The sequence below is a fragment of the Diabrotica virgifera genome, chromosome 4 (assembly GCF_917563875.1).
Source record: "Diabrotica virgifera virgifera chromosome 4, PGI_DIABVI_V3a".
Lineage (NCBI taxonomy): Eukaryota > Metazoa > Arthropoda > Insecta > Coleoptera > Chrysomelidae > Diabrotica > Diabrotica virgifera.
The window spans coordinates 104813322-104837464 of record NC_065446.1 but is presented as its reverse complement, the minus strand read 5'-3'; the positions used below and the strand labels follow the sequence as shown (position 1 = coordinate 104837464).

Below are 24143 nucleotides of genomic sequence, written 5' to 3'. Positions count from 1 at the left end.
GGAAAACGCTTAAATTCTCTTGTTTTTTACAATGTAAAAACTTGAAACTTTTACGGATTGTATAGCTAATGATATGAACAATACATAATTTCACTTTTTACGTTAATTGTGTACGTTATGCTTCATTAATAAACAATAAAGTTTAAAATTTTTTGCCGATTCCGACTACTTTTCATGTTAGTATATCATATGTTTTAAATATATTTTAATAAACATGACGATATATTTTAATGTTTGAAAAGTGTAAGACTAAAAAGCAAACAATAAAAAAATATGAAAAAAAATTTTTTTAAGAAACGCTTTTCTTTATGTTACGAGTTACTAAAATTAAAAATATTATAAAAAAATCAACTAAAAATCAAAAATTAAAAAAAAAATTGAACAAATCTAACACATTCATTAAAGAAAAGCGTGGGGCGAAAACCGTTTATTCGATGAACACGCGCCACGCTTTTCTTTGACGGATGTGCTAGATTTTTTAAATTTTTTTTTTTAATTTTTGGTTTTTAGTTGATTTTTTTATAATATTTTTAATTTTAGTAACTCGTAACTAAAGAGAAGCGTTTCTGAAAAAAATTTTTTTCATATTTTTTTATTTCTTGTACATTTAGGTATACACATTGTTAAACAAAAAAAAGCATATTTTCTTTACTTTAAAATGGTGTATTGCAAAAAAATTTAAGGACTATTTTGAGACAATGTATCCGTAGAATATCCAAGAGTATCCGTAATTTGAGAAAAATTTAAAAATTTTTTATTTCTTCAATTAGAAAAGTATGATTGCATATTGTAACATAATTTTTAATTCCAAATAACTTTTCCTAATAACACTTTTCGATATTGTGAAATATAAAGGTATTTTACTCTTGAACGAAATTCATATTTTTTAACATACCTCGTACACTATTGATAAAATTTTATACCTGATGATTGAATCTTGGGTATTAGACTATGCAGAGCATTTTATAAAGAATAACTTTTTTTCATAAAGTTGATAATAAAAAAGTTTTCCATATGGTTCCAACTTAGTGGAACCTATTGCTTGTGTATATGTCACATTTTGAAAAAGCATATCTCGTTTAAAAATAGTCCTAGAACTTTTTACGATACACCATTTTAAAATAAATAAAATACGCTTTCTTTTGTATTTAGCAGTGTATATACCTAAATATACAATAAAAAAAGGTATAATGAGAAATTTAAAAATAATCGTAAAATATATCAAAAATCATTAAAAGTATACAATTTTGAAAAACCATATCTTGCTTAAAAATAGCCATACCGCCTTCTACAATAGACCATTTTAAGGGTAATTGACATTTTTTCCTATTAAATGTAACATTGCATATACCTAAAGCTACGTAGAAAAAAATTACAGAACAATTTTTGCGAAGTAACAAGGAAAATGGGCCAAAATCACTATAAATCATAGAGACTTCTACTAAACGTCATTTTAAATAGGAAGTATGGAACTTTTTTTTCTGTAAAGCAATGCCTATAGCTATATCCCTGTGGAAAAAAGTTATGGGGCAAAACACAAAATTGCTATCTTTCGTGTTTTTTTCTTGCTTTTCATTTGAATATATATTTGTAAAAAAAAATATTTTTGACCTTTAAATGTGATATTTCGATAGTAAATTTAACCTGGAACAATTTCCCTGTAGACGTGTTTGCACCAAAAGTGCATAGAACTCACCTTAATTCGCCTTGTGCCTAGGGACTAATTCACCCCTTTCTCAAAAACGCACCCCTTTAAATGGTAGCACTCCGCGGTTTTTTCATATTTAGAGGTCCATTTACTATATGAAACAATAAAACCCCGTTAACGTTGTAGTTCCTTTCTAAAATACATAATCAGTAGCCTATTAATTCATTGGCGTACTCTAGACGATAAAATTATATTATCGTCACACATTGATTTATACTGTGGCGTAATTGTCTTTTTACGTGGTTGACTCTACTATTTTATTGTTTATGTTTTTAGGCACTAAGTTTAATTTAATTGACTTTATTTATTTTTAATAACTTACACTTAAAGAAATAAAGAACACTGAATTTATATCCTTTAATAACACTAATTTACAAACTTAACATTAAAATACTACATTATTTTTATTCGTTACAAAATAACCACGGCTTTATTAAAGATTACACTAAAACAACAATTTATCTAAATGTCTAATATGTACCATTTACATTTACATTTATTTCGCGTCCGAACATCGAAAAATGTTACTCGACCGACGACTACAAATTTATAACTAACTCTAATTTCAAAAATGTCTCTTTATATAGTTATAAAAATTATTCTACTGATTTCCAGAAAAAAATCGAAAGATATGTATTATTTACAAAGCAATAAAAAAAAAGGTGTATTCGGTGATTCTTCTAGATATGCCGATACGTAAATAGCTGTCTCGCCGACGAACAGGGTTTCAGACACTTCGGCGCCAGAGAGTTCTGGCGTTGACAGGACCGGCCTGGGACCGTGACATTGCCCCCCTCCTCAAAAGATGGTTCCTCCTGGAACCTTGTCGGGACTGGAACTGGATGCTGGTATCTGCAACTGGACCCTCTTTTACAACTCCCAGTTGTATAAAAGTGACAGGGGACGGTCTTCTCTCCGCACCAGTAACTATGCGGATTGCAACAGACTAACACCTGGACCTCGGTGTCTTGGAAAATTTCTTCTACCATATTTCGGATAACTCTCCAGTCTAATTGGCTGCATTCTAACTTTGGCATGGCTAACTTTTGCACGTCGGACTCCAACACGTGCTCTCTCAATTGAATTAATGCATCCCATACATCTTGGTAGGTAGGTTGGTCATGGACAGTGTCTTTCGTTACCAGATAGAATAGGTAACGTGATGCATCTTGGAGTTTCAATGCTTTGCCAGGAGCTGGCAGTTGGCATTGAAGTTCTGCAACTCGACCAAACTTCATTCGGAAGGCGGATGCCAACCCTCGTGCGTCTTTGATACTGGCCGGGATGGTATGGGCCAGTGAATAGTCATCGGGAAGTGCGAGAAAATCTCGCTTCATCTACGTCGTGGTCTCCCTCGTACGGCGCCAACCGGTTATGGTGGACTATCATCGGCTTTCCCCTAGGAATCTTGCTTATTCGGTAGATAACGTCATTGATTTTCTTGACAATGAGGTACGGACCTTCCCAGAACTGCTGCAACTTGGGAGAGCAGCCTGTTCGCTTCTTTGGATTATAAAGCCAGACTTTGTCGTTCTCCTTGAAACATCCCTTTTCAGCTTGGGTATCGTATCGTTTCTTCATTCGGTTGCTAGCGATCTGAAGATTAGAACGGACCAACTCATGTATATCGTCCATTCTTCTTCGTAATTCATTCACGTAATCCTCACCAGCAACATCTTCTCCAGGTCGACATCCAAACTCTAGATCACAGGGTAGACGCATCTCACGTCCAAATAGGACTTTTGCTGGTGTTTGGCCAGTCGATTCATTAACAGCAGATCTATAGGCCATTGCGAAGAACGGAAGGTACTGGTCCCAGTCTCGTTGATGATTGGACACCATCTTTGTCAAATACTTGCCGACTGTCCTATTCATACGCTCCACCATTCCATCCGATTGCGGGTGATAGGCCGTGGTTCTTGTCTTCTTCATGCCTAGTTTATCACAGATTCCTTGAAATAGATCGCTCTCAAAGTTCCTTCCTTGGTCACTATGGATCTCCAGAGGTACTCCAAATCGGCTGATGCAGTCTTTGATTAACACATCTGCAATAGTGGCGGCCTTCTGGTCTGGAATTGCGTAGATCTCCACCCACTTCGTGAAGTAATCCATTATCACCAACATGTATTTGCATCCATTGTCACTTTCTGGAAATGGCCCGGCAATATCCAAAGCTATTCTTTCAAACGGACTTCCAACATTGTACTGTCTCATAGGAGCCTTTCTTTTCCGGTAGGGCCCGTTACTTGTAGCACAGGTAGTACATTTCTTACACCAGTCCTTCACATCGTCGGAACTATTCATCCAATAAAATCGTTCCCGAATTCTCTGAAGGGTCTTCTTTACACCAAAATGCCCTCCTGATGGACTGTCGTGTAACTGACGAAGTACTTCGGCTACTCTGCTCTTTGGAATCACCAACTGTGTTCTCCTCACCGAACCATCATCATTTTCTATTACTCGTTTAAGCAAGCTGTCTTCCAAGATAAATGAGTCCCACTGGGCCCAATACGTCTTAACTACTGAGCCTAGGCTTGATATTTCTTGCCAAGATGGTCGACGATTTTCTTCTTTCCATTGTCGAATCTTCTGTAAAACTGGATCTTTTTCTTGTTCTTCCTTGATCTTGGTAGGCGTCCACTCGTCGTTGACCACTGTTGTTCTTAGTACTGCTGCTTCCTTTGACTCTGTTTTGTTGCAATGGGAACATTCTGCTGGACACGGTCTTCTAGATAGAGAATCAGCGTTCCTGTGGCTAACTCCGGCCCGATGCTCGATCTTGAAATCATATTCTTGAAGTCGTTCAATCCATCTGGCTATCTGACCCTCTGGATTCTTAAACTGCATTAACCATTTAAGGGCGGCATGGTCGGTTCGGATTAGAAACTTCCTTCCGTAGAGGTATTGATAGAAGTGTTCCACTGATTTTACTACTGCTAGAAGTTCTCTTCTCGTGACGCAATAATTTCGTTCAGGTTTTGAAAGCACTTTACTAAAATATCCAAGGACTCGTTCCTGTCCTCCTTGGATCTGCGACAGCACTCCTCCAATTCCCACATTGCTTGCATCCGTATCTAAGATGAACTCTCCTTCTGGCAGTGGATACCCTAATATTGGCGCTGTAATTAAATGCCTCTTCAAAGTTTCAAAGGCCGTTTGGCAGTCTCTATCCCAGCAATAATCCCTTGCTTCCTCTGTAAGTCGCGTTAATGGCTTAGCGATATCTGCAAACTTCTTAATGAATCTCCGGTAGTAAGTACATAGTCCCAGGAAACTTCTCACTTGATGTTTATCAGTTGGTTCCGGCCATTCCTTAATGGAATCGATTTTTCCTTTGTCCACGGCCACTCCTTCTTTGCTGACTATATGGCCTAGATAATTGACTTTACTTTGAAATAGCTGGCATTTCTTGGGGTTTAACATTAACTGGGCAGCTTTAAGTCGATTAAAAACGTCTTCTAAATTCTTCAGGTGGTCTTCAAACGTCTCCCCCAAAACGATTATGTCGTCTAAATACACCAGGCACGTCTTCCAAGATAACCCTCTTAACACATTTTCCATAAGCCTCTCAAATGTCGCAGGTGCGTTACAGAGTCCAAACGGCATAACGTTGAATTCCCATAATCCAGATCCTGTCGTAAAGGCCGTCTTCTCTTTGTCCACTGGATCCATCTCTACCTGCCAATATCCAGACTTCAAGTCCAACGTAGAAAACAATTTACTTCCAGCCAATGTGTCCAACGTGTCGTCGATCCGAGGCAGAGGATAACTATCTTTCTTGGTAACATTGTTCAACAAACGGTAGTCCACACAGAACCTCGTAGTTCCATCTTTCTTCTTGACCAGGACCACCGGAGAGACCCATGGGCTCGTAGAAGTTTCTATCACCCCGTCTTTCTTCATTTCTTGAACAATCCTTTCAGCTTCCTCTCTCTTCGCCTGTGGTAATCGTCGAGCTGTTTGACGAATTGGCCTAGCGGTACCAGTGTCAATTTTATGTTTGACAACTGTCGTTCTTCCTGTCTTTCCTCCTTTCGGTACGAATATGTCACGATATTGCCTAAGAAATTCCCTTAATTTCCTTTTTTCCATTTGATTTAGAGACTGGCCTGCAACTGCAACCATTTGGTCGAACTTGTCGTTGGAATTATCTGATGTTGTCGTCTGACGGATTATGGACGTCACGGGTACACAAGTTCCTACTTTTGTTGTCTCCTTCTTGATGGTCACTGGGTAGTCATTGACATTAATCAATCTCACGGGAATTTCTTTAGCAGAAGTAACCAATTCCTTTCCAATTATGATTCCTCGGCCAACCTCCTCGTCGTGGTTCCATGGCTCCATCATAACAGGCGTTCCTTCTTCTACAGTTCCCTGTAGCCGCGCTACGATGATCGTTTCACTCCTCGCAGGCACAACTGTATCTTCTTTAATGGCTGCTAGCACAGTTCTGTCATCATGTGGATGAAGAAATACCTCCTCGTTGCCAACTTTGATTACCCTATTCTTAAAATCCAATTGAAATCCATGCAAATTCATTACGTCCATTCCTAATATAACATCTTCTTCGATGTCTGCAACTATGACAGTATGGACGAACTTTTCTGCTCCAATCCCTAATTGTATCTGGATTTCTCCATGGGTGTTGGCGTTTTCACCTGTGGCAGTCCGCAGTCGCAACCTCGTTGGTAAGAGTTTCTTACGGCTGTTTAAAACTGACGGTCGTATAATGGTCCTGGTCGCTCCGGTATCCACCAACAATGTATACTTTTTACCATTTATTTCTCCATCCACATATACACTATCTTCACGACATTTCAAAGAAGCTATTAGTATGAGAGGGTCTTTGGAAAAGTTGCGGGTTGAAGCTGCCCCCCTAAGGCCGACCCGTTCTAGTTTTCCTGCTGGTGAGTCTCTTGATTGTTATTGTACCTAGGGTACTTACATGAACCCCGTACATGTCCCATTTCACCACAGTTCCAGCACCTTATGGTCTTCGTTTTCTTGAATGCAATGTCTTTCATCATATTAACAAGCTGGTCAAGTTTGTCCTCATCCTGTTCCTCTTTCACAGTCCTCACTTTACTGTACCCACCAGAGGCCTGGGTAGCTGATTCGTATTCGAGGGCGGCAGACAAGACATCGACCAGCGTCTTGTGACGAGCTAATCGCAGTGTTCTTTGCATTTCATGATCACGAAGGCCATCAATAAATGTTTGAACAGCCAACTTTTCCATCATGTCTTCGGGAGCTGTTGGATATGCATATCGTACCAACCTGGCAATATCGACCTCGTATTCTTGAAGAGCTTCATCTTTCTTTTGTCTTCGATTTTTAAACTGCGACTGATAGACATGCTCTAAATGTTCGTGCCCGTATCGCATATTCAGTCTCTTCTTCAGCTGCTCGAAGTCATCTGTCTCCTCTACGGCTATGGTCTGGAGGACATCCAAAGCGTCGCCTCGAAGAGCAATAGTGAGGTTTACAGCTTTTTCTTTTTCGGACCATCCGTTCGCTCTGGCCGCAGATTCGAACTGTTTCATGTAGTTGTTCCATGATGACTTTCCGTCGAAATTTGGCACCTTAACACGAGCATGACCTACACTCCCTTCAACTATCGACCGTGGCTCCAATTTGTATTTGGTTTCATCATCTTTAATATCTGTTAAGATGGGTTCCACCACTTTGTCCACTTTTTCAGTTTCCTCCAGTTTCTTTTCTATTTCCTTGATCTTTTCTTCAAAAGTAGATTTTATGGACGATATCTTGTCGTCAAAATCCGAAGTGACCTTAGAGATGTTAGCAGAAATCTCGTTAGTCATTTTGCTTTCAAGGGATGAAATATCACCCGAAACTTTCTTCTCTAACGATGCAATGTCGTGTCGAAACTTTCAAAACATCCGAGGAAACTTGGGAGATTTCACTAGAAACTTTGTTCTCTAAAGATGTAATGTCTGTCGATACTTTGTTCTCTAACGATGTAATGTCTGTCGAAACCTTCGAAATCGACGAGATCACAGCAGCATGCTTGTCTTCAAACAAATAGGTTTCTGGATCTTGGCCCTCTTCTTGAAGAGCGTTCTTTAGACGTTCGACTAGATCAGCCTTTTTTCCAGTAGAACTCAGATCCCTTTCTTCCAATTCAAGTCTCAGGTCTGCAATTTTTAGCTTACACAAGGTAGACATGATCACACACTTTATTTAATACGATTTATATTTTATTTATTTTTAAAGGTTCCACACTCTATTTAAACCGAAAATTTACGTTGAATTGATTTATTTCAAGTATCCTCACTTCTGCACCATTTGTGGCGTAATTGTCTTTTTACGTGGTTGACTCTACTATTTTATTGTTTATGTTTTTAGGCACTAAGTTTAATTTAATTGACTTTATTTATTTTTAATAACTTACACTTAAAGAAATAAAGAACACTGAATTTATATCCTTTAATAACACTAATTTACAAACTTAACATTAAAATACTACATTATTTTTATTCGTTACAAAATAACCACGGCTTTATTAAAGATTACACTAAAACAACAATTTATCTAAATGTCTAATATGTACCATTTACATTTACATTTATTTCGCGTCCGAACATCGAAAAATGTTACTCGACCGACGACTACAAATTTATAACTAACTCTAATTTCAAAAATGTCTCTTTATATAGTTATAAAAATTATTCTACTGATTTCCAGAAAAAAATCGAAAGATATGTATTATTTACAAAGCAATAAAAAAAAGGTGTATTCGGTGATTCTTCTAGATATGCCGATACGTAAATAGCTGTCTCGCCGACGAACAGGGTTTCAGACACTTCGGCGCCAGAGAGTTCTGGCGTTGACAGGACCGGCCTGGGACCGTGACAATACACACTTATTTTGGTTTTCCTAGACACTTCTTTTTTATTAATAAATGTATTGTCTATAGCGAAGTATAATTTCGTTGCTTTATTTATTCGTTCTTTCACTTCAATTTCTTGTCCTCCTATCCCTCCTGTCGATTCGTGTGAACATCTTACTATAGTATCAAATTCGATAAAATTGCTTGTTTTGCACTTTTATATATTCTTCTTCTTCAAGTGCCATCTCCGCGACGGAGGTCGGCAATCATCATAGCTATTCTTACTTTAGAGACGGCTGCTCTGAAAAGTTCATTTGATGTTCATCCGTACCATTGTCTCAGGTTGTACAGCCACGATATTCTACGTCCCTGTATACTTAGTTTTCCTTGAATCATTTCTTGCATAATCAATAATTGTACCTCTCTCCACGTGTAATATGTCCGGGATATTCCAATTTTCTTGTTTTGATTGTATTTTTAAGATTTTCATTTCTTTATTCATATTTCTCAGAAAAACCTCTTTTCTTGTGACATGTTCTGTCCACGATATTTTCAGAACTCTTCTATGGTCCCACAGCTCGAGTGATTCCAGTTTTTTCATTGATGCCACATTCAAGGTCCATGCTTCCATTCCAAAAAACAAAATCAAGGAAACGTAGTACCTAGCCAACCTAACTCTTAGCTCCAACTTCAAATCTCTAGCCTTTTCTATTCTGATTTTGATTTCCTGGGAGTAATTATTTGTGGAGTTGATCATTGTTCCAAGATATGCATATTGGTCTGTTCGCTCGACATTGGTTCCATTTATAAAAAGATTCTCGTTGTTTCTTTGAGTGTTATATATTATCTTCCTTCTTGTATGTAAGCTTTAAAGCCTGTTTCTTCTTCAATATTAGCCTCCTAAATTGTTTAAGTTATCGCACCATCTTTTTCTTGGTCTGCTAATACTTCTTCGTCCATTTGGTGACTTATCTCGTGCTATTCGTACTATTCTATCCTCTGCCATTCTACTAATGTGTTCGTTCCACTCCTGCTTCCGTTTTGTCACCCATCCATTTATGTCTTCTACATCTTCTTATGTTTTCGCTTCTCTCTTCCTGATATTCGTCGGAGTATTTTCATCTCTGTTGTTTCTAGTAGTCGTCTATAGGTCAATAGTCGTCTATAGTAGTCGTCAATATAGGTCTAATTGCTGCTTTATAGTTTCTTGCTTTTGTGTCTTGTGTTAGGTGTTTGTTCTTCCAGATTGTGTCATTAAGAGATCCCGCCGCTTTACTTGCTTTTAAGCTTTGTTGTCGTACTTCCTCTTCAACATCTCCGTAACTGGTTATATCTATTCCCAGATATCTAAACCTTGCTTCCTGCTTTATTATTTTCCCATCAATTTCGATTTTACATCGTAGTGGGTATTTAGATGTTGTCATACATTTGGTTTTTTCTGCTGATATTATCATGTTGTATTTCTTGGCTGTTGTATTGAAGATGTGTGTTAATCTTTAGAGATCGTCTTCTGTCTCGGCGATTAATGCGGCGTCGTCTGCATAACGTAATATTTGGATTTCTTTGTTCCCCATTCTGTAACCATGACCTTTACGTACTGCTTCTATTATTTCGTCCATTATTATATTAAAGAGCAGTGGGCTTAACGAGTCACCTTGTCTGACTCCGCTTTGTACTGGTATAAACTGCGTTAGTTTTCCATTTATCTTTGCCTGTATTCGATTATGAAAGTAGATGTTTTCGATGATTTGTATAATATTGATTCGTATGTTTCTTCTATACAGTAAATGGAAGACGTCTTCGACTTGGATGCGATCGAAAGCCTTTGTCAGGTCTATAAAACATATATATGCTGGTTTATTGTACTCAATGGCCTTTTCTGTGATTTGACTCAGTACAAATACGGCGTCTACGCAGGATCTTCCGGATCTGAATCCTTGTTGTTCGTCTGATAAAGTTGTTAGTTTATTGATTTTGTTGGTTAGGACTTTTGTGGTTAGCTTAAGTGCGGTGTTCAGTAGATTTATACCTATATAATTGTTGAGGTCTTCTTTGTCTCCTTTCTTGAACATTGGTATCATTATGCTGTTTCTCCATGCGTCTAGTGTCTTGCAGTGCAATATTAGTTTTTGTATAAGTTTTGTCATCACTAGGGTTATACTTTCTCCTCCGTATTTTAGAAGCTCGTTGGTTACTCCGTCTGGTCCTGGCGACTTTCTATTTTTGAGTGAGTTTATGTGAATTTATCTATCTCTACTTCCTGAAAACTGATTTCTATTTCGTGTCTTAATTCAGGTAGGTTATTGTTTTGATTATTATTTTCCTTTTGTAAAATCCGGAGATATGGGATGCAGCCAGAAAGCAGTTTATTAACGAAAAGTCTTGGATTTAAAATATTGTTTATTATATTTTTATTTCAATTATTCTAATTGTTTAAAAAGTAGTAAACTTTGTATCTAGGGCTTTTCGTTTTCCTCGTAATACGAGAGATGTCGCTGTATTGCGTCTCAAAAGGCGGGTTCATCGCATCGCGATGGTTTGCTTTAAAAGAGGCAGAATGTTTGTATTCCCTTCAGAGTTGTGACTGCATAATCTTCACTGATGATGCATAAGGATGCTGAAATAGTTACTATATGGAGATGGTAGTCCAACTCTGAATCGAATATAAACAAAACCTGCCTTGAACCCTTTTTTATCTTTTTCATTTTTACTCAATTTGTGAGTATTTAGAAACTGTCTTTCGGTCCTTTTCCTAGACGAAGAGAAGGTAAATGCGTGGCCTAAGTGTCCTCTATTTGCTTTCTCCTATTTCGTCGTCTCTATGTGATTATATATTGTAAAATCCGGAGATATGGGATGCAGCCAGAAAGCAGTTTATTAACGAAAAGTCTTGGATTTAAAATATTGTTTATTATATTTTTATTTCAATTATTCTAATTGTTTAAAAAGTAGTAAACTTTGTATCTAGGGCTTTTCGTTTTCCTCGTAATACGAGAGATGTCGCTGTATTGCGTCTCAAAAGGCGGGTTCATCGCATCGCGATGGTTTGCTTTAAAAGAGGCAGAATGTTTGTATTCCCTTCAGAGTTGTGACTGCATAATCTTCGCTGATGATGCATAAGGATGCTGAAATAGTTACTATATGGAGATGGTAGTCCAACTCTGAATCGAATATAAACAAAACCTGCCTTGAACCCTTTTTTATCTTTTTCATTTTTACTCAATTTGTGAGTACAGTGGAACCCCGATAAGTCGGCCCCCGATAACCCGGAAGTCCGGCTAACCCGGACCGATTTTCATCAGACAAAAATTTAACAAATAAACAATTTAACAATTTTATCAAATAAAAATGTATGTAGGCCAAATAATATTTCAGAGATAATGTGTATTTGTGTAATTTGAACACATAAGTACAATAGTAAAAATGATTCATGCACACGGCGGCAGCCAGAGCGACCGTCTCAGCTTATCGGAAAGAACAGACACCTGTCTGTATTCCTTTTTCTTTATTTATGTCAAACTGTCTTAGCATTGTTTAAAAAAGACGTGACTATTTAAAAATTCTTGTATTGTGTGTAGTACAGCCTATTAATCACTTCCGTTCTGTAATGTAATCGTGCTTCAGATTGTGTTTGCTTTGTCTACGTAATGGTAACAAAACGTAAAAATGTTGCAGTGACAATGGAAAAGAAACTAGAAACATTAGGTAGGATTGATAAAGACGAATATTTAAAACAAATGTATTGCAGCATCATAATATGATATTATGCTACCATAGGTCTGGATCCCGCGTATGAAAAAAAAGTTGATTAATAGCAAGCTAAAAATTTATTAATAGCTTAAGGGTGTCTAGTCGGATAAACTTTGATATATGAGAACACTGGAACAGGGGCAGTTTTAATTGTGGAACAGGTCAAAAATTTGGAACGGTCAGAACACGAAAATGGCACATTTGTTTTGTCCGACAGAACAGACTTAAACTCTCCGAACAGAGATTAAACTCTCATGCAAAAATCAGACTGCTATTTATCACCTGTCATAATTCCTGTCATTTGACATATTCTACATGTTCCACTCATTGAAACGCCAATTTGGTGATAAATAGCAGTCTGATTTTTGCATGAGAGTTTAATCTCTGTTCGGAGAGTTTAAGTCTGTTCTGTCGGAAAAAATACATGTGCCGTTTTCGTGGTCTGACCGTTTCAAATTTTTAACCTGTTCCACAGTTAAAACTTCCCCTGTTCCAGTGTTCCCATATATTAATGTTTGTCCGACTAGACACCCTTAAGCTAATAACAAATTTTCAGCTTGCTATTTATCAATTTTTTTTGTACGCAGGATCCAGACCTACCATATTATGGTGTCGGTACATCTCTACAGTATGACTGAGTTTTTTACCAAGAAATGAACAAAACTCTACACTCTATACAACTATACGTAATTTAGATGTGTACTGTGCATATGTGTTTCATGTTTTTGTAATTGTAATGGAGGTTATTTATTAATTTTTACTATATTCTCCGGCTAACCCGGATTTTCGATAACCCGGATCGGCCGCGGTCCCGATTAATCCGAGTTATCGAGGTTCCACTGTATTTAGAAACTGTCTTTCGGTCCTTTTCCTAGACGAAGAGAAGGTAAATGCGTGGCCTAAGTGTCCTCTATTTGCTTTCTCCTATTTCGTCGTCTCTATGTGATTATATATTGTAAAATCCGGAGATATGGGATGCAGCCAGAAAGCAGTTTATTAACGAAAAGTCTTGGATTTAAAATATTGTTTATTATATTTTTATTTCAATTATTCTAATTGTTTAAAAAGTAGTAAACTTTGTATCTAGGACTTTTCGTTTTCCTCGTAATACGAGAGATGTCGCTGTATTGCGTCTCAAAAGGCGGGTTCATCGCATCGCGATGGTTTGCTTTAAAAGAGGCAGAATGTTTGTATTCCCTTCAGAGTTGTGACTGCATAATCTTCACTGATGATGCATAAGGATGCTGAAATAGTTACTATATGGAGATGGTAGTCCAACTCTGAATCGAATATAAACAAAACCTGCCTTGAACCCTTTTTTATCTTTTTCATTTTTACTCAATTTGTGAGTATTTAGAAACTGTCTTTCGGTCCTTTTCCTAGACGAAGAGAAGGTAAATGCGTGGCCTAAGTGTCCTCTATTTGCTTTCTCCTATTTCGTCGTCTCTATGTGATTATATATTGTAAAATCCGGAGATATGGGATGCAGCCAGAAAGCAGTTTATTAACGAAAAGTCTTGGATTTAAAATATTGTTTATTATATTTTTATTTCAATTATTCTAATTGTTTAAAAAGTAGTAAACTTTGTATCTAGGGCTTTTCGTTTTCCTCGTAATACGAGAGATGTCGCTGTATTGCGTCTCAAAAGGCGGGTTCATCGCATCGCGATGGTTTGCTTTAAAAGAGGCAGAATGTTTGTATTCCCTTCAGAGTTGTGACTGCATAATCTTCACTGATGATGCATAAGGATGCTGAAATAGTTACTATATGGAGATGGTAGTCCAACTCTGAATCGAATATAAACAAAACCTGCCTTGAACCCCCTTTTTTATCTTATTTTCCTTTCCTTTAAACAGTTCCGTCAAGTATCTTTCCCATTTGTTTGCTGGTATGTTATATATTATGAACAACTAAAATTGTAATTGTTAATCATTTAAATATGTATATTAACAGCGTAAGACATTTTTGTCTGTTTTAGGCCAAAACGCTGGGATGAATCTTTAGAAAAACCTCCACTGGATTATTCAGAATTCTTTGAAGAGGATGCTGGTCAGTTTCCTGGTTTGACTATATGGGAAATAGAAAATTTCCTTCCGAATAGAATAGATGAAGTAGCATACGGAAAATTTTACGAAGGAGATTGTTATATCGTATTGAAGACATTTTTCGATGAAAACCAGTCGGTTTCGTGGCAGATTTATTTCTGGATAGGAGAAAAGGCTTCGGTAAGTTAAGATTCAAGACTTCATGAATCGAAGGTTTTCTGGAATGCGCTGTACCGGTACTGTAAGGATTACCGGTCTTTCATAAGCCTGACAACAGGCCTTCCTAAATCCGAAACCAACAAGGACCGTCACTGCTTTTGTCTGCAGATCAAATACTCTGTGAGTATCAGCTGCATGACTTTTCAGCTTTAGAAAAGAATTTGAAAGATGTGGCTGGAATAAGAAGTGATACATAGTACACATAGTCTCAGTGAGAGGCATTTTGAAAGGTTTCTTAAAATAAGGAGACCTTATTTAGTTTTCTGCACAAGTAATTGACAGTGGACTCCGCTGTGATTTTGGGTATAAACTAACTCCTAAAACCCCATCTCGCTGATTCCATCATTCATATCATCCACCTCTCTCATTGAGAGAATCACTTATTTTGTTTTGTTGTTCAGAACCAACCTATTTGCAGCAAACCATTGCTCTCAGAGCCGTGTCTTCTTTATTTTTCAGCTTGATAAAAAGGCTTGTTCCGCCATTCATGCCGTCAACTTAAGAAACTACCTAGGAGCACAATGCAGAACGATTAGAGAAGAACAAGGTGATGAATCTGATGAATTTCTGGGACTATTCGATTCTCCGATCACACATATCGAAGGCGGTAGAACCTGTAGCGGATTTTATACCGTTGAGGATATGGTAAGTTGTTGAGATACCAGTTATTGTTTAGGGAATAGTGTAGATTGTAGAACTAAATGCTAAGTAAATGGTGATTGAAGACGATTTCTAGATGAAAATAAACTGTACAATAACATTAAATTTCAAAGCAACTACTATTAATTCTGGTGACTAAATGTGTTTACAAAGATTCCAAATCAGCTCTTGATCAGATGAAAGTTATTTTTTATTTATAAAATGTTTGGACTAAATATACTAAAGTGTTTTGAATCCACGGACTAAAGAAATGTTCCGATGGTAGGTTACGGAATCAATTAAAAATAAGTGTAAACAATGAACAATAATATATTTATTTGTGTCGATCAAAAAACGTGTTTTGCTTATCTCGAAAGGGTGTGTTTTTGACGTACCACGTCTATCCCGACGCCTGCTGGGGTGTGACTGCCGACGGGAGGTTGTAAATCGACCCGTGGTTGTGTATCGACTGACTGGCTGAAAAAAACCACAAACGCTAATATGTTTGTGTTTCTACAATATTGCTAGAAAAGGCAATAAATTATTACATCTGGCGTTTTAAAAGTTGAGAATCTTTCTGTATTTTAAGAAGTTGACATAAAGTCTGATAAGGTAATTAATTTATGAGGAATTCAGTTTGTTAAACTGAACACACCAAAAACATATTATGGTTAGGGATACATTTCGGTTCGTAAAACTTCTTAGCATCTGGTTTGTATATTAGATGTGAATTTATATGACTGTTTTGAGAAAAGTTATTAAAAAATAAAATTAGGAAAAATAGTAATCAAAGCGTAGTAGTAGCGGATAGATACACTTATACGATCCCGGTATAAGTCAGATCTATTTCAGGGACGCGACCCTGCTCACGCAAGCCATGGCTATCCCCCAAACCCAAATAGGGGAGGTCATGTCCCGATCAAAGTTTCCTACCAAATATCCAAAAATCCTTTCCGATTATCCAACCCACAGGAGTAAACCTAATGCGCCAGAAACATCATTGGGGAAGGCAACGGGAAACCACTCCAATTATTTCTCCCGAGTAAAGTTAACATGGCGCAATCCAAACATAATCAGAGTATTACTGATCATGGATCTCGGAAACCAAGATCCGGCAGGGAAGGGTGCGCACCAGACTGTAGGGCCTTCCCGGTCGTCACCACACGAAACCCCTACAATTTAAAAAGTACGACAACTTTAAAAATGTCTAGCAGTACAATCAGATTAGGCACATGGAATGTTAAAAGCCTCTATGCAGCAAGCAAGCTCAGTAACTTAGTTCAAGAGGTTAAACGCTTAAAGATTGATATAATGGGCATCAGTGAGCTCCGCTGGCCTGGAGCGGGAACATGTGAACAAAATGAAGGCACACTATACTATTCTGGAAGTGTAGAAGATGACGTACATCATAGGAATGGAGTTGGCATATTTATAACATCTAAATTCAAGAAATATGTAAAAAAATTTGTACCTGTAAACGACAGACTAGCGATACTCCAATTAAATAGTAAACCATTTAATGTCAATGTTATTCAGATATATGCCCCTACTTCAGAAAAGAAATATGACAGTGATGTTGAATCATTCTATAGTCAATTAAAGCAGACACTTAACAATCTAAAAAGGAACGAAATCACATATATTATTGGAGATTTTAACGCGAAAATTGGTCAAGGACGAAGATCTGACCTGATAGGTGAATATGGCCTAGGGGAGAGCAATTAAAGAGGCGATAGATTATACCAGTTCTGTCAAGAACATGACATGATAATCGCAAATACATGGTTCAACTTACACAAAAGAAGATTATATACATGGAAGGGACCAGGAGATAACTCACTTCATATAATTAGAAATCAGATAGATTATATTCTAGTAAACAAGAGATTTAAGAATGGTGTCAAGAGATCAACGACATATCCTGGTGCAGATATCGGTTCAGACCATAACCCTCTAATAGCTGACATGCAAGTGAAGCTCAAGAAAGTCGAAGAAAGCCCCAAAACACCAAAATTACATATATCAGCATCCAACAAAACGCTAATAGAAAATGACCTGAATAATCAGCTAAAGAATTCAACAAATGAAAACAATACAGAAATATGGAACACGTTTAAAGATCTTACCTGGAAAGCAATGGAAAAATATACAACAACGATGCAGAGGCACAAAAAACAACAATGGATAACTGATGAAATCCTGGAATTGATGGAGCAGAGAAGAAAACTGAAAGATAACAAAACAGAATACAAAGAAAAACAGAAACTAATTAAACAAAAAATAAAGGTAGCTAAAGAAAAATGAATGGAGGATAAATGCAAGGAATTAGAAAAGTTGAATGAAAAACATGATATGTTTAATATGTTTAAAAAAGTTCGAGAAGTAGCTGGTCTTTATTATAAGAAAACTCCACATACTATAACCGATTCGTCGGGAAAAATGATAATAGACGAACACGAAATTCGAACTACCTGGTATAATTATACAGGGTGTCCCGAAAAGATTGGTCATAAATTATACCACAGATTCTGGGATCAAAAATAAGTTGATTGCACCTAACTTACCTATATACAATAGTGCACACAAAAAAAGTTACAGCCCTTTGAAGTTACAAACTGAAAATCGATTTTTTTTCATATATCGAAAACTCTTAGAGATTTTTTATTGAAAATGGACATGTGGCATTCTTATAGTAGCAACTTAAAAAAAATTAAAGTAAAATTTGTTCACCCCATAAAAATTTTATGGGGGTTTTGTTTCCTTAAACCCCCCCAAACTTTTGTGTACGTTCCAATTAAATTATTATTGTTGCACTATTAGGTAAACACTATATTTTTAAAACTTTTTTGTCTCTTAGTACTTTTTCGATAAGCCAGTGTTTATCGAGATATTTTGAATATTTGTCGTATCCACCACATATTTGTACATATATGGTTAAGTACGATTATAGAGAACTGTTAATAATCTGAAAATTTATTTATAATTAAATTATTAGGTATATTTTGAAAAAGAAGCCACATCTCGATAAAAGGTGACTTATCAAAAAAAGACTAAGAGGCAAAAAAGTTTTAAAAACGCTGTGTTTAGCTAATGGTACCACAATAATATATAAATTGGAACGTACACAAACATTTGGGGGGTTTAAAGGAACAAAACCCCCATAAAATTTTTATGTAAACATATTAAAAAAGAAGCCGCATCCCGATAAAAACTGGCTTATCTAAAAAATACCAAGAGGCAAAAAAGTTTTAAAAACGTTGTGTTTAACTAATGGTACCACAATAATGAATTAATTGAAACGTACACAAAAGTTTGGGGGAGTTTAAGGGAACAAAATCCCCATAAAATTTTTATGGGGTGGACAAATTTTACTATAATTTTATTTTAAGATGATCCTGCCATAAGAATGCCCCATGTCCATTTTCAATAAAAAATCTCTAATATATATTAGTTTTTCATATATTGAAAAAAATCGATTTTCATTTTGTAACTTCAAAGGGCTGTAACTTTTTTTATGAGCACATTTGTACTAAGGTAAGTTAGGTTCAATCAAACTGTTTTTGACCCCAGAATGTGTGGTATACTTTATGACCAATCTTTTCGGGACACCCTGTATAAATGAACTGTATAATGATGATAGACCCGAAGAACTGGACACTTTAGATGAAGGTGAAGGACCAGAAATACTAAAATCAGAAATACAACATGCTATAAAATTGGCAAAAATAAGAAAGCCGTTGGTCCCGACAACATACCTACAGAAATGTTAAAGCTCATAAATGAGGAAAACATTGGAATACTAGTCAAACTTTTCAGTGATGTTTATTCGACTGGTGATATCCCTGAAGATTGGTTAAAGTCCGAATTCATAACCCTACCAAAAAAACAACGTCCGAAAAACTGTAGCGACTATAGAATGATAAGCCTTGAAAATCTTTCTACGTATCATCCACAGTAGAATCAGAGATAAATGTGAAGAAGACCAGGATGAAACACAATTTGGCTTCAGAAATGGACTGGGAACCCGGGACGCACTCTTTGCACTAAATGTGTTATTGCAGAAATGCCGAGATCAAAGGAAAGACGTCTTTGCTGTATTTATTGACTATGAGAAGGCCTTTGATCGAGTACAACATCACAAATTAATTAAAATATTAAAGGATAAAGGAGTTGATAGTCAAGATGTACGAATCATAGAAAAATTATACTGGCGTCAAACAGCGACAGCTTGCATAAATGGAAAATCAACAGAAATATGCAAAATACAAAGAGGTGTCAGACAGGGTTGTATACTGTCTCCACTGTTGTTCAATTTGTATTCAGATAGAATATTTAAGGAAGCGCTGCATAATTTGGAATGGGGTGTGAAGGTTAATGAAATTCTGATAAATACAATCAGATATGCAGACGATACAGTTATTTTAAGTGATGATATGAATGGATTACAACACCTTTTAAATGCCATTGACACAGTGGGAAGAGAGTTTGGCCTAAATATAAACTGTTCAAAAACAAAATACATGGTATTTAGCCGTTTGGCCCATCAAGATTCACGGTTATATGTTGATGGTCATATAATTCAAAGAGTACCTAGTTTTAAATATCTTGGTTGCCATATTACTGAACAACTAGATCCAGATAAAGAGATAAAATGTAGAATCGAGATAGCCCGCACGACATTTTTAAAAATGAGGTCATTCTTCTGTAATTATACCTTGCAACTTCAACTTCGAAAGCGCATGATTAAATGCTACATTTGGTCAGTCCTCTTGTATGGTGTTGAAGCATGGACATTAAAAATATCCACCATTAACCGTTTGGAGGCCTTTGAAATGTGGCTTCACAGACGTATTCTGAAAATACCATGGACGGCTATGCTGACAAATGTGGCAGTCCTTAAGAGAGCAAATGCTACCCGCGAGCTGCTTGATAACATCAAATATAGAAAGATGGCCTATTTTGGACACGTAGTAAGGGGAGACCGGTATAATATTCTTCAACCTATTATGATGGGTAAAATCGAAGGACGCAGAGGAATTGGTAGAAAGCAGGCCTCTTGGTTGAAGAATATCCGGGAGTGGACAGGAATAAAGAAAGCAGAACACCTATTTAGAATAGCTCGAGACAGAGACAGTTTCGCCATGTTAATCGCCAACGTCAAGGGGACTTGATAGGGCACGTTAAGAAGAAGTAATCAAAGCGTGTCGCCACAGAAACAACGTGGCAACAGTGTGCGTCAAATGAGTACCGGCATTTGGAGCAGCGCATCTGCCGGCAGAGACTATCTTCGACCATCGAACAGAATGCGTGCCTTTTATTAATAACTGTAATTCAATATTTTGTTTTTCGTTTTATACCTTCTTCTCAAAGTGTCCTCTCCTCAATTGAGGTTGGCTAGTACGATTGTAAACTCTTCTCTGTCTTCAGCTGTTCAAAATTTAGCTCTGTCCATTGTCGGATGTCTCTTAGCCACGATAGTCTTTTCCTTCCTAGTCCTCTCTTTCCCTCGGTTTTTCCTTTCACTATCAGTTCAGCATATTGGTACTTATTATTTCTCAGTATGTGGCCTAGGTATGATGTTTTTCTAACTTTCACTGTTTTGAAAAGTTCTCTTTCCTTGCCTATTCTATGCAGCACTTCTTCGTTTGAGGTATGCGATTTCCATGAAATTTTGAGGATTCTCCGGTAGATGAATTTTTATTTTTATTATTAACATTTCAAAGGCCTCAATTTATTTACGGTTGATGATTTAAGGGTCCATGTCTCAATTGCATAGAGAAGAGTCGACCAGACGTAGCATTTTGATAAATGTAGTCGAATTTCGAGTTTTATTCGAGAATCACAAAGCAGTTTTTTGATTTTTTCGAAAGATTTTCTGGCCTGTTCTATTCTAGATCAGGATTTAGACTGCTATCGATCCAACATCCCATGTACTTAAATCTATTGACCTGTTCTAAAATGTGCCCATTTATTGTGCAATGTTGAGGTTGAGTCCGTTTTATACCAGTTATAAATAAAGTTTATTTACAATCACAAGTCTTCAGTAAAGTTAGTTAATAAATTCATCGACACAAAATAATAAATGGAATATTTAGTATTGTTATTACTGTAACATATTTATTTTAATAAAAAAAAACCTTATCTTGTAAAAGGTATATTTAAAATCCCTAAAAAGGGTTATATCACAAACAGAACGTTTTCGGGATCAATATTCCATTATCATTGTTATCACCTAAAATAAGTATAACTCTAAATAAAGCGAACGTGAGGTTAAGTTTTGACTAAGGTAAAAATGTTAATAGATAGTTATATGTACTTACATATTTTAAGCCACCAAAATATACGGGTAAAAACCCTTAAGTTGTTTTCAAAATTGTTAAGGTTACATTATAGTATAAGGTTTTTAAAGGATGTTAAAAATATTTCCAGATTAACCCCCGGCATCACATGACATCAACCATATTGGTTGGAATATTGAAGCTAGGATCTTACATGACTGAATTTAGATGACAACTGAACTTGACTGGCTCTCTGAACGATGCTAACACTAGGCTGTCAATGTAGCTTGACAAACTGTAATAATATGTTTAATTAATTCAGCCAAAGAATTTAAATTTTACGTTAATATTTAAAATAATAACAGTAGTGAACAAACATTTGTTGGGATTAAAATTAATCTACCCTGAATATGCAGGATGGAAAAATATACTATGGGGTTAATCTGGAAATATTTTTAACATCCTTTAAAAATCGTATACTATAATGTAACCTTAACCATTTTTTAAAACAACTCAAGGGTTTTTACCCGTATATTTTGGTGGCTTAAAACATGTAAACCTGTAAGTATAACTATCTATTAACTTTTTTGCCAAAGTCAAAACTTAACCTCACGTTTGCTTTATTTAAACAGTTATACTTATTTTAGGTGATAGCACTGACGACTTAATATTAATTCTGAAAACGTTCTGTTGTGATATAACCTTTTTAGGGATTTTAAATATACCTTTTACAAGATAATGTTTTTATTTTTTGCGATTTATGATATACATCCAGTTACAGGAATTTTTCCTTGTGATATATTTATTTTAATGCTAATTTTTGTTCCAGAACTTCGAAACAAGACTTTACAGAGTCCACCCAGCAGGCCCTTCTATCCATTTGGAGCCAGTTTCAGTTAGTGTCGATTCTTTGGATCCTCGCTACGTTTTCATTTTGGATACCGGCATGAACATCTTCGTGTGGAACGGCAAAAAGGCTAAAAATACACTGAAGTCAAAATCGAGACTGATGTGCGAGAAGATCAACAAGAACGAGAGGAAAAATAAAGCCGAGATTTTAACCGAAGCGGCTGGTAGTGAAAGTAAGGAGTTCTGGATTAATTTGGGTATTGAAGATGGTGCGCGTCCCGAAGAACCACCTCAGGTATGTGAGTTTTTTACTTTTCCATTTTTAGTGTTCACTAAAACTGATATAGCCCGTATACACGATAACGATTTAACGTAGCGATGTGACTGTGCAGTTCGTTGGTGTCGATTTATCGAACATGTGGACGTAAATCGATGCAGATTTTTAACCAAAACAGTATTTCCCTAGTCATATTATATTTCGTATAAGCACTAGGTCAACATTAATTTCACCAGTTGGATGATTTCAATATGATTTACTTAGCGAAAAAGTCCTATGTGCACAATTTGATGCAGATAGGACAACTTAACTAAGTAGTTAGCATATAGGACGTTTATTCTAAGATTTCTAAGCACAACAGCTGTTAGTTGTAGAAAGAACAAACAAAGGGCCTAGCCGGGTAAGATGATGAAAAGTGACCCCAACTCGATTCGAATTCCATATAGGTCACCGTTTAGCATATGTAGTGAAATTCACTTTCTGAAATTTTAGCCCCCTAGGTGGTCATGTGACCCATCTAGAGCCTAATTAGGGTTTTTATGTTTTTATTTTCTATCTCAGCCGCATCGAAAACTAGCGAAAAACTTTAAATAAAAAAGTTGTAAGATTTAAAAAGTTATGTCCGAAAAAAATTGTTTTTCTAATTTTTGGCGGAAAATTTAAATTTTAGAACGATTTTAAAATTTTAAATGAGTATAAAAAAATAACTAAGACATTCGTTTTCACGAAAAAAAATATATAACGTGTATTTTTGCATAATGTTTCACACTGAATTTTTTCAAATTTTTAAAATTGGTGAAACGCACCTTTAAAAATAAAAAACCGCATTTTTTTGGTTTTTTTTTTTTCTTTTTTTGATACAATTTTATACATATTTTCAAAAAAGGTACCGTCACTAGAATAGGTAAAAAACTGAAAAATAATTGGGATTTGCTTAATAAAAATTTTTTCTAACGCCATCCATTTTCAAGATACAGGGCGTTGAAGAAAACAAAATTTTACACATTTTTTACGATTTTGCCGAAACTATTGGCAACATTGTAATAAAACTTGGCGGGTTTTAAGAGGTAGTTATTGTGCATGTTTTGACATACAATTAAGGATTTGATATTCATCATTGGCGCGCATAGGGGTAATGGTCTGAACTTTTCAAAGAAAAAAAGATAGTATGCCACTGACATATTACAAATTAACAATCATTTTTGAATTTCTCGTTCAATTTGCGATAAAAAAACTATCTTCTCATTTTTTCATACGACGCGCCGTTTTGCTGTAAAAAATAAAATATCTTAACGCTTCCAAAGTATTCGAATTAGTTTTTATAATAGATGTATTGTCCTTTTCATGAGCATTTTTCAGTGCGTAACAAATGATAGGAAAAAGGGTAAGTCCGTGATAATACACATTTATGACATTTATTCTAACATGACTTTTAGTTAAATCTGACAGTTGTCACATTTTATTTTCAATTTGGAATAAAAACAAATCAAATGTGTTTCTTGCATTTATAAAATGGTATTTTCTTTG

At 36.0% G+C, this 24143-nt stretch overlaps 1 protein-coding gene across 1 annotated transcript in view; it reads left to right on the top strand.

Moving 5' to 3' along the window:
• LOC114328125 (protein flightless-1) overlaps positions 1–24143 on the top strand; it is a 115130-nt gene that overhangs the window by 28302 nt on the left and 62685 nt on the right. The window contains exons 8-10 of the mRNA XM_028276902.2: positions 14288–14534; positions 15033–15218; positions 22320–22634. Coding sequence (XP_028132703.2) covers positions 14288–14534; positions 15033–15218; positions 22320–22634 — 748 coding nt within the window. The remainder of the gene's footprint in view (positions 1–14287; positions 14535–15032; positions 15219–22319; positions 22635–24143) is intronic.